This window comes from Cornus florida, unplaced genomic scaffold (assembly GCF_030987335.1).
Source record: "Cornus florida cultivar Cherokee Brave unplaced genomic scaffold, ASM3098733v1 CherokeeBrave_3.0.0_Hap2_Chr01, whole genome shotgun sequence".
Lineage (NCBI taxonomy): Eukaryota > Viridiplantae > Streptophyta > Magnoliopsida > Cornales > Cornaceae > Cornus > Cornus florida.
This window is the reverse complement of record NW_026775571.1, coordinates 51,811,862-51,826,984: the sequence shown is the minus strand read 5'-3', so window position 1 is coordinate 51,826,984 and position 15,123 is coordinate 51,811,862. Positions and strand designations below refer to the sequence as shown.

Here is a 15,123-nt window from a genome sequence, read left to right as displayed (position 1 = left end):
CCCAACAAATGGTTCTTGGAAGAACTTGTTGGATTTAGCGGCGGTTTAAACCGCCGGTATAGGGAGGCAAAAGTGCCGGTAATTCTTTTTCCGGCGGTTGGTTTAAACCGCCGGTATATCCACTGCCGGTATGTTTCACTGGCAGTTTTTAAGTAACTGCCGGTCTTGACTTAATTACCGGCGAATATCTTAACCTTCAGTATAAGATTATTAAGCGGCGGACAAAACCGCCGGTGTATTCTAAGTTAACTTTCATTGAATGGTATACTACGGCATTTCAAACCGCCGGTAATATAGATTTTTTTCACTTTTAGGGGCGATTTGAACCGCCAGTATTGTAGATTTGTTTTTTAATTTACTGCGGCACTTCAAACCGCCGGTAATGTGCTATTTTTTAATTAAAAAAATCATTATTTTTTATATATTACCAAATATTTTATTTTGTTCCATGTTCTATAAAATCAAAGATAATTTCTCAATCACAACACATCCAACAACTTAAATTTGAGATGTAACATAGAAAACAGTTGCATTAAAATTCATAACATCCATAAAATATAAGTTTTGTTTCAAAATGTCAAGTACTAATAAAGCTTCAAAAGGAAACACTAAATCTAATAAAACTTCAAAAGGAAATAATTCAAAGTAAAACATCAACATTTCATTGAGTAATGGTGAGGCTATGTGAGGGTCTTCAGAATTAATCCTTCAACTTCATCTCTCGTCTTGCTTCACATTGCCCTACATACATTTTAAATAAAAGTCATTAAACAAAGAATAATAATTGAGACAATTAACATGTTTGGATAAAATAACGTGATAATTAAAATCTATAGTGCTCACCATGGATAAAGTTTCATAACCAAAAATAAAATTTAAAGATCACCAAGTGTACTCGAGGAGCCGGATACCTTCACAATAGAATATAATTTTAATATGCACCATCATAATAGAATATAATTATAAATAAATTAGGACTTATAATATTAATATAGTTAAATGCTTACAAAGAAAGCTACAATAATTATATAAAAAAAAAGTTGCCCGTACATTAGAATTTTGATGTTCCATATGACGCAAAATCATAGCCATTTTGGCATTCAAAGCTTCATATTTTTCAACATGGTCAGCACATCTTTTCCACCATCTCCTTCATTTCTGCACAAGCAACACGTGTCTCCTCCTCAACTTGTGAGGTCCTCCTTATCAGCTGCTCCGCTTTACTAGGAGATGACCACCAAAGACTAGTTGATGTAGGTCCCAACCATACATCGGAACACGGCCCCTTCTTTCTTCTCCCCTTACTTAGGCATAAAAATCGTGGGGGGAAGGTTCATCTGGGTTAGAAGGCTAAGTTGCAGCAAGCTCTTCTAGTTGTGTCGATATACATAGAATGGATAAGGAAACACAAAAAGATAGAAAGCAACAAATATAATAAATTTTAATATTCAGATTTTACACTTAATCAAACTAAGAAATAATTGATGGTCCAAAAAAATAAAAACTTACAATCATTTTGGCAGTATGTTCATCACTAGCTTTGCCATCCTTCTTGCACTTATTATTAACAAAGCTAGCAGACACAATATTATTACCTCTGCTGTTCTATTATTATTATTATTTTTTATATAAAGCAAGTGTAAGATTTAGTTGTATTATTAACAAAGCTAGCAGACACTATACAACGCAGACATAATTTCCAATTGTATGTGATGCTATTTCTATTATACATGTGAATACAGACAGCATAAAAGCCTCGTATTAATTCCCTGTAAAATCTCCAAATGGAATTTCAGCTTACAATTTTAAATGTTCCCTACTAAAATTTTAATCAACCATGAGTGTATGCATCTATAGATACACACACATATACATACATAAATATATGTGTGTATATTTGATCTACAAAAAGATATCAAATCTATAACAACCTAGCATATCCTATATCTCAAAATTGGCATGAGTTGTATCATCCATAAATCTGAAATAAATAAACAAAGTCACACTTCAAACTATTATGGTACAGGCAGTGACTGGGCTCATGCCTAAATCATATCCTATCTAGAATTCAATTACTGGTGTAGGGTATATATGTCTATTTCAAAGTATTATTATGTTAGGTAAAAGTACAGCAAAACAAGCATGGGATTCATACACAAGCAGAAAAACATTTTTAAATTTTATTTACCCAAAAAAAAAAAAATCTTAAGACAGAACAAAAAATTGTTTGTATAATTTTTTCATTTTCAATTCTTGAAAATCATACTAAAAAAAGTGAAGGATGTTTATACAACTTATTAAATCTAACCAAAAAAAAAAAAAAAAAATGAAGGTTAAGTAAACACACATTTTATAAAAATATTGGCCAGGAAGAAAAAAATCAATGGGATTGATTGAGTAGTTTATAGACACATTCCAAGCATGCATCTAAAATTTCATTCATTTCCCCATTAGGCATCTGAATCTGCTAAAAGAAATTAGAACTGGTTCACCAGGTAATATTCATTTGACCTGCAACTTTAATACATAAATTAACTTGAATTTCTGTCCAGCTCATAGAAAAAGCTTAGTTTTTAGGCTTTCCACTAGGCCAAGGCATCTGATCTATGTTAGAAGAAAAACAAAATGTCTTTTCAAAGGGGTGGGGAAGATTGTGTTTCCTACATGAAGAACCTCCAACAAAACAAAATGTTTTTCCAAAGGAAACCATCAAAGTCAGGAGGTATACGCACCATAATAACTTAACAATACTTCTTTAATACATTACATATAAAACATAAATACTGAAATCATTTCAAAATAATGAATCAATCTATACAAACAAGGCAGCGGTAATTAAAAAAAAAGAGAAATTAAAAATCCGATGTCCAAAATTGAAACAATTTAAAACCATTTCAGAAAATCAACACAATACAATTAAAGTCATATTCAATCTGGCTACAGTAACCAACAAGTTTGAGTAAGCCAACACATTTCCAATTAAAAGTCATAAGCAACTCTTTAATTGAACACATCTGCGCCAGAGAAGCCATGACCACAAGATTGCAATTGTGCAACGCAATCATTAGGGGATTCTTCGCTGAAAATTCTACTAAAACCTATATAATGACTTCATACAACAACCCATACCATCCAATCTAGAAATCTCTCTATGTGACTGTAAGTACGATCAAGAAATGTCTCTAAACCTTGCATTATACAGATAGAAGTTTGGAGCAGTATCATGCCCACTCGGTCTGCACCCGTAACAAGGAGAATAGAAAACAGGAAACAAGCAAGAGAGATGCATGAAAATGAAGATGCCACAAGTGTCAAAGATGGCAGGGACATGAAAACCTAGTTCCTCCACAAACCAAAAGCCCCAAAATCGGCAACAACCATACCAGACGGCATACAAGAAAGACCCATAATAAATATATGCAATTGTTCATTTTTACTTAAGAAATTAACAAAAATGGAAACTGATTCATTCATTGTGAATACAAGAAAGAGATATAGTGGAGCTCTTGAGAAGGGAAATAAGGGTTAAAAGTTCTTACAAGTTTTAGTAGCCCCACTCAACAACCACCATTGTCCAGATCTCCAATGTGCCACCAATCAACCATCGCGCCGTGCCATCAATCAACTACTGCGCCGTGATCTTCCCTGCGCCACACCAAGGACACCACCAAGATGTGTAGAATGGAGCGTCTGTGTATATAACCCAAAACCTGATTTTAGGAAAGAATAATTAATAATTATAATTAAATTATTACCGGCACTTTTTGAATAAACGCCCCAAATAATTAATAATAACCGGCACTATTAAAAAAATCGCCGGAAATAATTAAAAATTACGGGCGCTATTAAAAAACCGCCGGAAATAATTAATAATTTCCGGCAGTTTGTAAAAAACTGCCGATAAAAATATCAATAGCCGCGGTATCACAAAAAACGCCGGTAAAAATAAATTAAAAGCGGCGGATCGATTAAAACCGCCGGTGAAAATGATATTAGTTGTAGTGCGCCTTGAAGAGATGATAACCGGAAGAGTGTCGTGAGGACCTAGAAATGCATACTTAAGGTTATAAGGCAAAGTTTTTAGCTCAAAAGTTGGTGGAGATACTAAAGATGGAATCGGAGGAGTACTAGAAAGTGAAGGAAGAGGCTCAATTGGAGTTTTCCATGGTGGACAATTCAAACTTGCTACGGATTCCATTATATTGCTTACTTCATTGATTGAATTTTCATTATCAAACCCACAACTCTCATACATTTCAAGAAGACAGGAAGAGGCTCAATTGGAGTTTTCCATGGTGGACAATTCAAACTTGCTACGGATTCCATTATATTGCTTACTTCATTGATTGAATTTTCATTATCAAACCCACAACTCTCATACATTTCAAGAAGACATGAGGCAAGAGGATCATCGGATAAAAGAGATGAGAGATCATCCTCAAGCGGTTGTTTTATGATCATTGTGGGAATTGATTCCTCAACAACCTCATCTAACACATCAATAACATAACACTCATCTTCATCTATGGGATGTCGACTTGCATTGAAAACATTGAGTTTGACCAACATGTTGCCAAAAGAAAGATCCATGATTCCGGACCTACAATTGATAGTGGCATTGGCGGTGGCAAGGAATGGTCTTCCCAAGATGATTGGGATTTGGGTAGTGGAATTAGCAACCGGTTCGGTGTCTAACACTACAAAATCAACCGGAAAGTAGAATTTATCTACTTTGACAAGGATGTCCTCAACCATACCCCTAGGTGTTTTGACGGATCTATCGGCCATTTGAAGCACCACCGAGGTTGGCTTTAACTCATTTAACCCCAATTGGACATACACAGAATAAGGAATCAAGTTAACACTTGAACCTAAGTCAAAAAGAGCTCTACGGATCTCGTGATTTCCAATTACACATGAAATAGTTGGAGCACCGGGGTCTTTGCATTTGAGTGGAGTATTTTATTGAAGAATAGAGCTCACTTACTCCGTGATGAACACTTTCTTAGGACCTTGTCCTTTGTTCCTCCTCTTTTGTGTGCAAAGATCTTTCAAGAATTTGGCATAAGGCGGCATTTGCCTAATTGCATCTAAGAGGGGAAGATTTATGTTCACTTGCTTGAAAACATCCATCATGTCAAGTATTTTCCCATCTTGCCTCTCTTGAGGCGAGGTTTCTCTCAAAGCATAAGGGAAAGGAACTTTTGGCTCATGACATTTTGGCACTTGAGAAGATAATGAAGATTGAGTATTCCGATTTGGAACATTCTCATCCAAAGAGATAGGTATGGAATTGGAATTTTGATAAATGACAACATTTAGTTGCACCGATTCACTATCCTCCTTTGGCAACTCAACCTTATTGTCAACTTGCTTACCACTTCTCAAAGTAATGATTGCTTGTGTTTGAACTTGTGAGGCATTCTCCGATGTAGAGTTTGCCTCCACACAAAATTGAGCTTTTCGGTTCCTCTCGGGTTGACTAGGTAACTTACCCACTTCCCTTGCATTCAATGCATTAGCTATGATCCCGATTTGGGACTCTAGCTTTGATATAGATTGAGAGTGTGAATGCAACAAATTTGTGTTCTTCTCTAGGCCAAAGCCATTAAAACCTTATCTTCAAATGTAGAATTATTATGAAGTGCATGAGGAGGATGATGCTCCGTTTGGAATTCATACATTTGAGGATGTGAAGAATTATTCATTCTTTGATGATATGAAGGAGTGAACCCTTGAAAACTTTCATTTCTCTTGTGAGGTGGAATGTACTTGTTTTGAAAATTCTGAGCTTGAAAGGAATTTGGATGTTCATTCCACCTTGGAACATAAGCATTAGAATAGGGATGAGCAAATGTAGCATTGACTTGTTCATAGTGTTCATTATAAGCATGTCCATGGGGACAATCAAAAGTAGTGTGCAAAACACTTGAACATGTCATACAAGGCTCATACATTTGAGAGGTATGATGATGAGGATATGAATTGTTAGTCGGTTTTTGATTTAACAAGAATTGATCAAACTTTTGAGAAAGAGTTTTAATCTCGGCTACAATTCCCATTGAACTCTCTATTTGACAAACTTGAGAATTTTTCTTCTTCTCTTTTCTTTCATGGTCAATTTGAGAAGTATAAAATTTTTGTAAAGAGTTTTCGCTCATCTTCTCAAAGAGTTGCCAAATGTCATCCTCATGTTTCCCAAAATATGATCCTCTATATGATGTATCAACAATGTCTTTATGAATGTCGAATAGGCTCTCATAGAAGCATTGAACCACTTGCCATTTTGGAATGCCATGATGTGGGCATTTCCCTAGCAAGTCATTCAATCTTTCCCAAGCCTTATGTAATAACTCCCCTTCTTTTTGAGAAAAAGTTCTAATTGAAGTACGCATAGCATTGGTCAAACTCTTGGGATAAAACTTTTTTAAAAATTCATTTTGCATTTGCATCCAAAAAGTTATAGAATTTGCTTCCAAAGTATTGAACCAATGCTTTGCCTTGCTTTTGAGTGTGAAAGGGAAAAGGAGTAGTCTAATCACTTCCTCCGGAACATTCATGTATCTAATGGTGGAACATATTTCAAAGAATTCATTTAGATGCTTATAAGGCTCCTCATCATTTAGACCATAGAAAAGTGGACACAATTGAATAGTTTCGAGCTTGATTTCATATTGATTTGTCTCGAAATTAGGCAATATGATACAAGAAGGTGCATGGTATGCATGGAGATTATAATAGTCACGAAGTACCATTGGAGGCATTGGAGCTTGAGCTCCGAGACTGTATTGATCGGGAGGGAGGTTTTGCATGAAATGCAGGTCTAGGTAGCCAAGATTACCCTCTAGGTTTTCCATGTGAATGCCTAGAGTGAATGATCAAGTAAAGACTACAAATCACAACAAAGCAATCAAACAAACACTTCTCCTCCACAACAAGTCAAATATCAACAACTTCCTCCATATACAATAATTCCCATACTCCCATGCTTTCAATGATATGCAATGCCACCACGTGGGCCCCCGATTTAACTAAGGAGATTGAGTAAGAAGGTCTCACAATGGTCCTTTAGCACTTCAACTCCAAATTTAAAAGCTTAGCTTAGCAAAAAAAAAAAATTTAGCAACTCTTCATTTTTAGCATTTTTTTTCCTTTTTGCTTGCTTTGCTCCTTAGCTTTGAAGTTCTTTGCTAGCTCCTTGCTCAATGCACCTTGTTAATAAAGAACAAACTTAATAAGTAATAAAAAAAAAATAGAAAATAAAAAGAAAGTAAAGACACGATCAAAAGAGTACTAATCCTAATTGAATTTCACAATTCGACGTTGCCAATTTAAAATCCCCGGCAACGGCGCCAAAAACTGACCGGTCCTTTACAAGGGTCGCGATACCAAGCCAAGCTTGAAGAGTTGTGAATTTAGGAGGTGGCCAAGTTTTACATTTATAAAAAGCCACTACTACCTTTCTCTATATAAAATATAGATAGGGCGAGTAGGGATCGTCCCAAGGGATTGATGGTGTATCGAATTATGAAACTATGGTAATTAGGGTTAGTAGGTCGAGTGATCACACAATTGATTGGTTGGTTGATTATACTAAATGAGCTAAACTATAATAAAGTAATGCAATAAGATAAAGAGTAAGTAAGAAGGAAAGGTCTTGGGGTGTAGAGATCACCACCAAACAATACTATTTCAAACCATAATCAAGTGACTAATGAGGGAAATGAATGTGTTGCAACAATGTTGTGTGTGTAAACGACATTCAATTGGTAAGGGTGACTCAACAAGTGCAAATTGTCTCAATCAACATGTGTGAGGCCACAATACATCTATTGGTAGAGGAATATATTGTCTAAACATCATGTGAAGATAACAAAATAACAATTCAAGTCATTTAACCTTTCATTAAGCTCATAGTCCAAGCAATCCATAAGGATGATTTAGTTAAACATGCATTATCTAAACATCTTGTGAGAGGTACAAAATATCTATTGGGAGAGGAATAAATTGTCTAAACACATGTGAAAGATACAACATATCATAACTAGTCATTAATCCTTCATTAAGCTCAAAATTCCATTACACCACAATATTAGAGCATATGCTTCTTGCATTCAAAAGCATGGAACATCAAAGAACAAGCATGAATTGTTTCCCCAACTAACACTACACTACTTAAAAGAGAAGCACAATCCATCAAGGAATAAGTATGAACCATCTAGAGACATAACAAGAGCATTACATTAAGAACTTCATATTTTGACAATCTCAAGATTAAAGGCATTAATACACATAGACATGCATCAATAACATTAAATCTAGAGGTGAGCATCTACTCTAGCATACATAGACATATAGATAGAGAAAATGATCAATTAGAAGCATTAATCCATAGAACTCAATGAATAATCAAGATCTTCATAAGTTCAAGAGTCAAAATATGCATTACAACACAAATCCCTCAAAATTACACAAGATTAGGTAAAGAAAGCATGTTTGGGGCTAACTCTAGCCCCAAAAGGATGTCTAACCACTCATGATGATGAAGCTCCAACCCTCAAGGGCTAAATCCATGGTGAAAATCTGCTCCTTGATGATGAAGGTCTCCTCCAAAGGTTGCTCTAGCTTCCTCCCTTCTTTCTCTCCAAGAATAGCTTCCAAGATGATTTTCAATGTGTGACAAGAGACTCCCTCAAAAAGTGTATCATATTCCTTATATAGGTAGGACAAATACACCCCATGATAAGCTGTGGTCGTGCAAGGCATATTCTCTAATCATTGGATGAAGGACGGAATAAATGAGCTGTACTTTAACTTTTTCTCGCTAGAGGAAGTTCGATCGATCGAACCTTAACTTGGATCGATCGAAAATGGGTTCGATCGATCGAACTGCACCTTGGATCAATCGAAGTGGTCTGACTCCTCCGGATAATGACAAGGTTGGGATATTTTCAAGATATTTATGAGGAAAAAGACAAAAGTGGTTGGTAGGCGTACAGCTGTGGATAAGATCAATCATTTGAATAGGACAAAATAGGATTCGATCGATCGAATGTGATGTTCGATCGATCAAACTTGGAATTTCAGCAAAGGCCAAGGTTGGATCTATCGAGAATTACTGTGATCGATCATAGATATTCGATCGATCGAACTCTAAGTTGGATCGATCGAACTTTTCAGCTGCACAACTTGATTCCTTTTTGCTCTTTTCTTTCTCCACTTTGCTCCCTCCTTTGGTTTATCTCGGGATTGCTTCAATTAAGCTCTTATTTGGCTGAGTTAGCTCAATTTTTGGATTAGTGCCTGAAAATATAAATAACACGTAATAAGTTTAAAACGGCAAAGTAAGATAGATAAGGGTACTAGAATGCTTAAGCTTAACGGGTTTAAATGCGCACTTTTCAGTGTTCATCAAGGTGCACTTTTTCACTGCTTTTCCTGCTATATGAGATCGAACTTTTGAAAAAGAATCTCACTCACTAGGTAGCAATTGATACTGCGACAAGCAAAACAGAACCTATGCACCTATCCGCGGATAATCCACACATAAAAAAAGGCAAGGTTGTATACTCCCCCTCAAGTTGAAGCATGAATGCCCAACTTGCCATTAAGATGACGAGTAACAACAAGCTATGTTACCCTGACTCAGGTTCAGGTGTCGGACTCGGGTACGTGTCTAGAGGTCGGATCCATCTATCTATTAAATTATAGAACACGGGGACACAGAATAAAAGTGTCCAAAACTCGAACACGGGTACTTGGACACGGCATAGAAAATAGTATATTGGAGTATTAAAGAGTCTAAAGACATATATATAGGCAGTTAGGCATACAACCATACATGAATGCATGATACATGACAGTATATTAGTAATTTAGTATGATATAAATTATATAATTATAACTTATAAGTACCTTATTGGTTTATCACTTTATTGTGATTCTGTGAATACTGAATTCCCACACTTGCACTTGTACAGTTGCACTGCACCATGATACTTTAGTGACTTTAGCCTTCAATTACATATCAGTATATCACCACTAATCACACTTGCACAATCCGCACTTTGCAAGTTTGCACCTGAAATATTAAATTGAAATTTATCTTATGTTGTGAACTTATTAAAAAAAATAAACAGATGCTAAATTGTTAAGCATAAGGATAGAGAAGCATACCTGCTGGTTGCTAAATAGCCTAAATGCCTAAATTAGTATATCATTCACTTTCACCTGTTAAAGACTTGAGAAGTTAAGAACTTAAGTTAAGAGTAAATTGAAGAATATATAATTTATATCATAAAGTCATAGACACATTCAAAGTATACTATTACAGCATTACCAAGCACTGAACCAAGTACTAAGTTACTAATAGAGTAACAGACAAGTTGGCAACTTGGAAACAAGACAACATTTAAGTTCAACAACTCAAAAAATTAAACTAGAAAAGCAAAAATCAAAACTCAAAAGCCAAGGTATGGTTTTTTTTATCTTTGAACTGCTTCATTTCTTTTTCTTCAATCCATCATTCCTTGTTGGAATTCTTCAAGTGGTTCAACTTCAGCCCCTAAGGCAGCCTCTTGCCTTTCTTCAAATGCATCATCAAATGTTATAAGTTCTAACTCTGGCTCATTGATGGAAAGTTCATCAAGTTCCCCAAGAGTATTACCATCAATATCAAACTTATCACCACCTATTAAACAAAATAAATTAACATTGATGTAATAAAAAATAAAAAAAATCAAAAAAAAATTCATTAAGCAGAAGAAGAATATTTTTAGAAGTTTATTGAAGATATTAAAATTTAAAAGTAGTTAGTTAGTGAACTTACATAAGTCCCAATACTTTGTCGGCCCTTCTTTGTATTCGTTCTTCTTTCTTGACATGAGACGGAGGTTGCAATGTACAAAGACCAAATCCTCAGCTCTACTTGTAGTCAATCTATTTCTTTTAATGCTTTGAATAAGAGAATATATACTCCAATTTCTTTCACAACAAGATGATGATGCAGGCTGTGAAAGAAGCTTGAATGCTAAAGCTTGTAACATTGGTGTTGAAGAACCATGATTTGCCCACCATGAAATTGGTTCCTCATACAATTTTACATCAATAACATGAGGCTCATTGAAGTAACCGGATCCACTTGAAAAAGCTCCATATTCAATATAAACTTTCCGAAGATCATCTTGATTGCTAAATAATTGTTTGAAACATTTACTTCTATTCAAAGAGACCTCTTGATCTTCATGTGGTGAGAGCCGTGGAACTCCATCACTTCCACCTCTAATCCAAGCTTCAGTGTAGTATTTAGGAACCAATGAATGAGCCAGACAATGCAGTGGATTGTTGCTTTTATTCCATCTTGTTTCCAATATATTGTGAATGACATCAAAGAAATTTAATTGGCCAGTCAGCATATCTTGTTTATCATGAGCAAATATTCTGAATTTAACTTTCTCAATCATTGTGTCCCACATATCATAAATCAAATGGAGAACATGAGCATCAGTGTTTGCTAACCTCAAAAAATCAACAATAGGTTCAGTAAATTCCAAGAGATATTCCAAGTCATCCTACCAACTGTCACTCACAATGCATTTTTTAACTTCCCTAGCCTTGATTTCAATTGCTGACTTTCCATCTCCTTTTAGAAGCCTTCTCCAAGTTGGATCCATCACCATCTTCTCAAGTGCATCATTCACTTCTTTCAAACGTTTTGCCATGATTATGCTTGATGCAAATCTTGTTTCCGCTACCCTTAGTAAACCCAATTCCGAGTAAGTATTGAAAATTGAGAGTACCATGCCATGGTTAACAATGAAATTTCTTATATTTTGAACACTACTCACCAAATCAATAATCCATTTACAATGAGTATATTGAGGTGAGGTTTCAGATGGTTCACAAATGCTTTTTAGTGCCAAATTTAGGCAATGCACAACACATGGAGTCCAAAAGATGCGAGGATATGTACTCTCAATTATACCCCCAGCAGCCTTAAAGTTACTCCCATTATCAGTAATGATCTGAACAACATTGTGTTCTCCTACATCTTTGATCACTGGTATAAACAAATTTGCTACATACTCAGCATCTTTTATGTTGCCACTTGCATCGACTGCCTTCAAGAATATAGCACCACCTACTGATGCAGCCATTACATTTATTAGTGGCCTCCTTTGTCTATCTGACCACCCATCTGAACAAAGGGACATGCCTTTCTTTTTCCAGCTATCTTTTATCGGTTGGAGCTTTCGATTAATATGTGCCTTCTCTTGGGCCAGCAATGTTGTTCGTAATCTGTCGAATGTTGGAGGTGTATAGCCAGATAATTTGCTATTGGCTAATGTAAGTGAATATTTTCTGAAGTGAGGGCACCTTGCGAAGTTGAAGGATAAGGCAGATACGTAGAACATGCGGGCAGCCTGTTTATCTGTTTCATCTCTTTGTGCTACATTAAATGAATTTTGTAGAGCTCCTGGAGCTAATCCCTTTCTTTTTTTGCATTGCAATAAATCTGATCCTTCAGGCAATGATAAATACTCTTCCTTCTTTCTCACATTCAATTCCTGTTGTGCCCTTTTGCTTTCAGATTGCACATGTTCCTTCTTTAGTGCTTCAAATACATCATTGCTTATAGACTTGCAAGCTTCAACCCCTTAATTAGGAATCTTCAATAAATGACCCTTGACTTTTGAATATGATCCTATAACCTTTTTGTTGCAATAATTGCAACACCAATTTCTATTTCCACCTCCACGTGTTGGTAGGCTAAGAACTGTCACATGATTCCATAGTGGTTTGTCATCAAATTCAGTTCTTTGAGCTTTTGATGGTCTTAGGTTTACTTTCCCTTTCCCTTTGGCAGACATCTAGAAAATAAAGAATGTATACAAAGTAATAAAAAAAATAAACAAAGTACACATAAGCAACAAATATAATTCTACACACTAAATGTAATTTTTAATTTGTTAGTACATTACTGATGCATTAAGGGAGCAACAACTTAGCAGCACCAACAAGAGAATGAGAAAATACGAAATACTTAAGATGTATGTTAACAACTTAGCAGCACCAACTTGGCAGTCCGGCCATTACTTTGAAACTTAAAATCAAAAAATACTTGAGGAATAAAAACCAACCAATAGATTTGAGTATATACCTGTTCTTGTTCCCTATTTGTAAATGAAATTTTTGTTGAAGCTCAAAGTTTGAGGAATAAAAACCAGCCAATTGATTTGAGTATAAACGTGTTTTTGTTCCCTATTTGAAGATGAGATTATTGTTGAAATCAAAAAATACTTAGAGGAATAAAAAACCAACCATTTGATTTGAGTATATACCTGTTCTTCTTCCGTATTTGCAGATGAAATTATTGTTGAAGCTCAATGTCTATCTGACTTTCGGCAAATGAGAGAGATGTGGTGTCCGAGATGTGGTGTCCGAGAAATAAGAGTTTGGTAGAGTATAATGAGTCTAACACTCCATCGTCTCCAATCTCCATGCACTCCACCAAACCCACGGGCCACAGCCACATATACATTGGATTTCAACTTTTCAAACCCTTGTCTTGTATGCATTAAATGCAAAAGAAACTCCCGCCTCCAATATGTTATTTTTTGCAATATATAAAACCTTGTCAGTTGTACACTTGTACATAACTTGTATCATTGTAAACAAAAAAAATCTTCTCAGCCTCCAATTTGATGATGTGACTGCCCAAGGTTGTAATTAGTTGCTATGGAACTACTAGTTCGTATTGAATTACTAGTTCTTATGAAAGTGACTACATAGTTATAATTAATTAGTAATTAAATTAAGCCTTATTTAATTACATAGTTATATAGGATCGATCATTATATATATATATATATATATATATATATATATATATATATACGTAGCCTCCTTAATTTAATGTGTTTAATTATATAGTTATACAGAATCACTATACTAATAGTATAGCCTCCTTAATTCAATGTGTTTGATTATATAGATATAAATCATATAATTACATGTGTTAAATTATATAATTATATAGAATTACTATACTAGTATATATAGCCTCCATAATTCAATGCGTTTAATTATATAGTTATATATAGATCACTATATTAGTGTGAGATTTTTTATTACACTTGTTAAATTATGTAGTTATATAGGTAATAGGATCACTATATTAGTGTAGCCTTCTTAATTTCAAAAGGTAAGAAATATTGTTTGAAGAGACGAAACAAATAGGGAGAGATTTGATAACTATCAGATACATAGCCTAGAATTTGACAGCCTGGGAAAGAGATTTGATAACTATCAGATACTTAGCCTAGAATTTGACAGCCTGGGAAAGATGAATGTGCGGATGCATATATTGTTTCCCCTTTTATTTTCTTTCTTTTTTTTTAATTGTTAAAGTTGCTTACCTGGATTGCCATGTATATTCTGCCAAAATTATCGGCCCATCTATCACTATCCTTAATTATATAGTCATGTAGGATTACTATACTATTATAACCTCCTTAATTTTTTTATTTTTTTTCCAAAGCTTCCTTAATTCAATGTGTTTAATTAGGACAAATATAATTCAATGTGAATTACATAGTTAAATACTTAAATATAAGCTTTTTTTTAGTTAAATACTTAATTTTATTCTAATATTTTTGTAAACAAAATAAATAATTTAATGTGTAATTATTTATATAATTATCTTACTAATAAATGGGTATGTGAGATTTAAATAGAAAAGAAACTTAAGTAATATAAATTTAAATTTTTTTGTAGGATATTTATACCCTTAAACATGATTAATGAGTAATAAGAAAATTATATAATTTTCTTAGCAATAATTGAGTGTGTAAGATACGAGCTTTAAATATGGGATAAAAAGTTAATTAATTTAAATATAATGTATATAATATTTTTTAGAATATTTATAAACCTCAAACATGATTAGTAATTAATGTGAAATTAGTTTACTTTCAATATTTTTTATATGAAAGTTATATAAAAGATGCATAAGTATTTATTTACCCTTTTTAATGGATTTATGAGATTTAATTATGGGAAAAACCTTTTATTATTTTAGACAATATTATTTTTAGATTTCCTATATTAGTCATCCATTTTGAA

General features: G+C 34.3%; 1 protein-coding gene and 1 long non-coding RNA gene across 2 annotated transcripts; both read right to left on the bottom strand.

Moving 5' to 3' along the window:
* Nucleotides 1–503: 503 nt before the first annotated feature.
* LOC132296785 (uncharacterized) lies at nucleotides 504–3,707 on the bottom strand. The gene is made up of 3 exons (XR_009478680.1): nucleotides 1,051–3,707; nucleotides 844–911; nucleotides 504–741 (listed from the first exon to the last, which is right to left on the bottom strand). It is a non-coding gene; the product is annotated as an uncharacterized LOC132296785 (long non-coding RNA).
* Nucleotides 3,708–11,570: 7,863 nt separating this feature from the next.
* On the bottom strand, nucleotides 11,571–14,429 carry LOC132272163 (uncharacterized). The gene is made up of 2 exons (XM_059773515.1): nucleotides 14,418–14,429; nucleotides 11,571–12,638 (listed from the first exon to the last, which is right to left on the bottom strand). The coding sequence occupies exons 1-2, from the start codon at nucleotides 14,427–14,429 to the stop codon at nucleotides 11,571–11,573; spliced, it is 1,080 nt and encodes a 359-aa protein (XP_059629498.1).
* Between the last annotated feature and the right edge of the window lie 694 nt (nucleotides 14,430–15,123).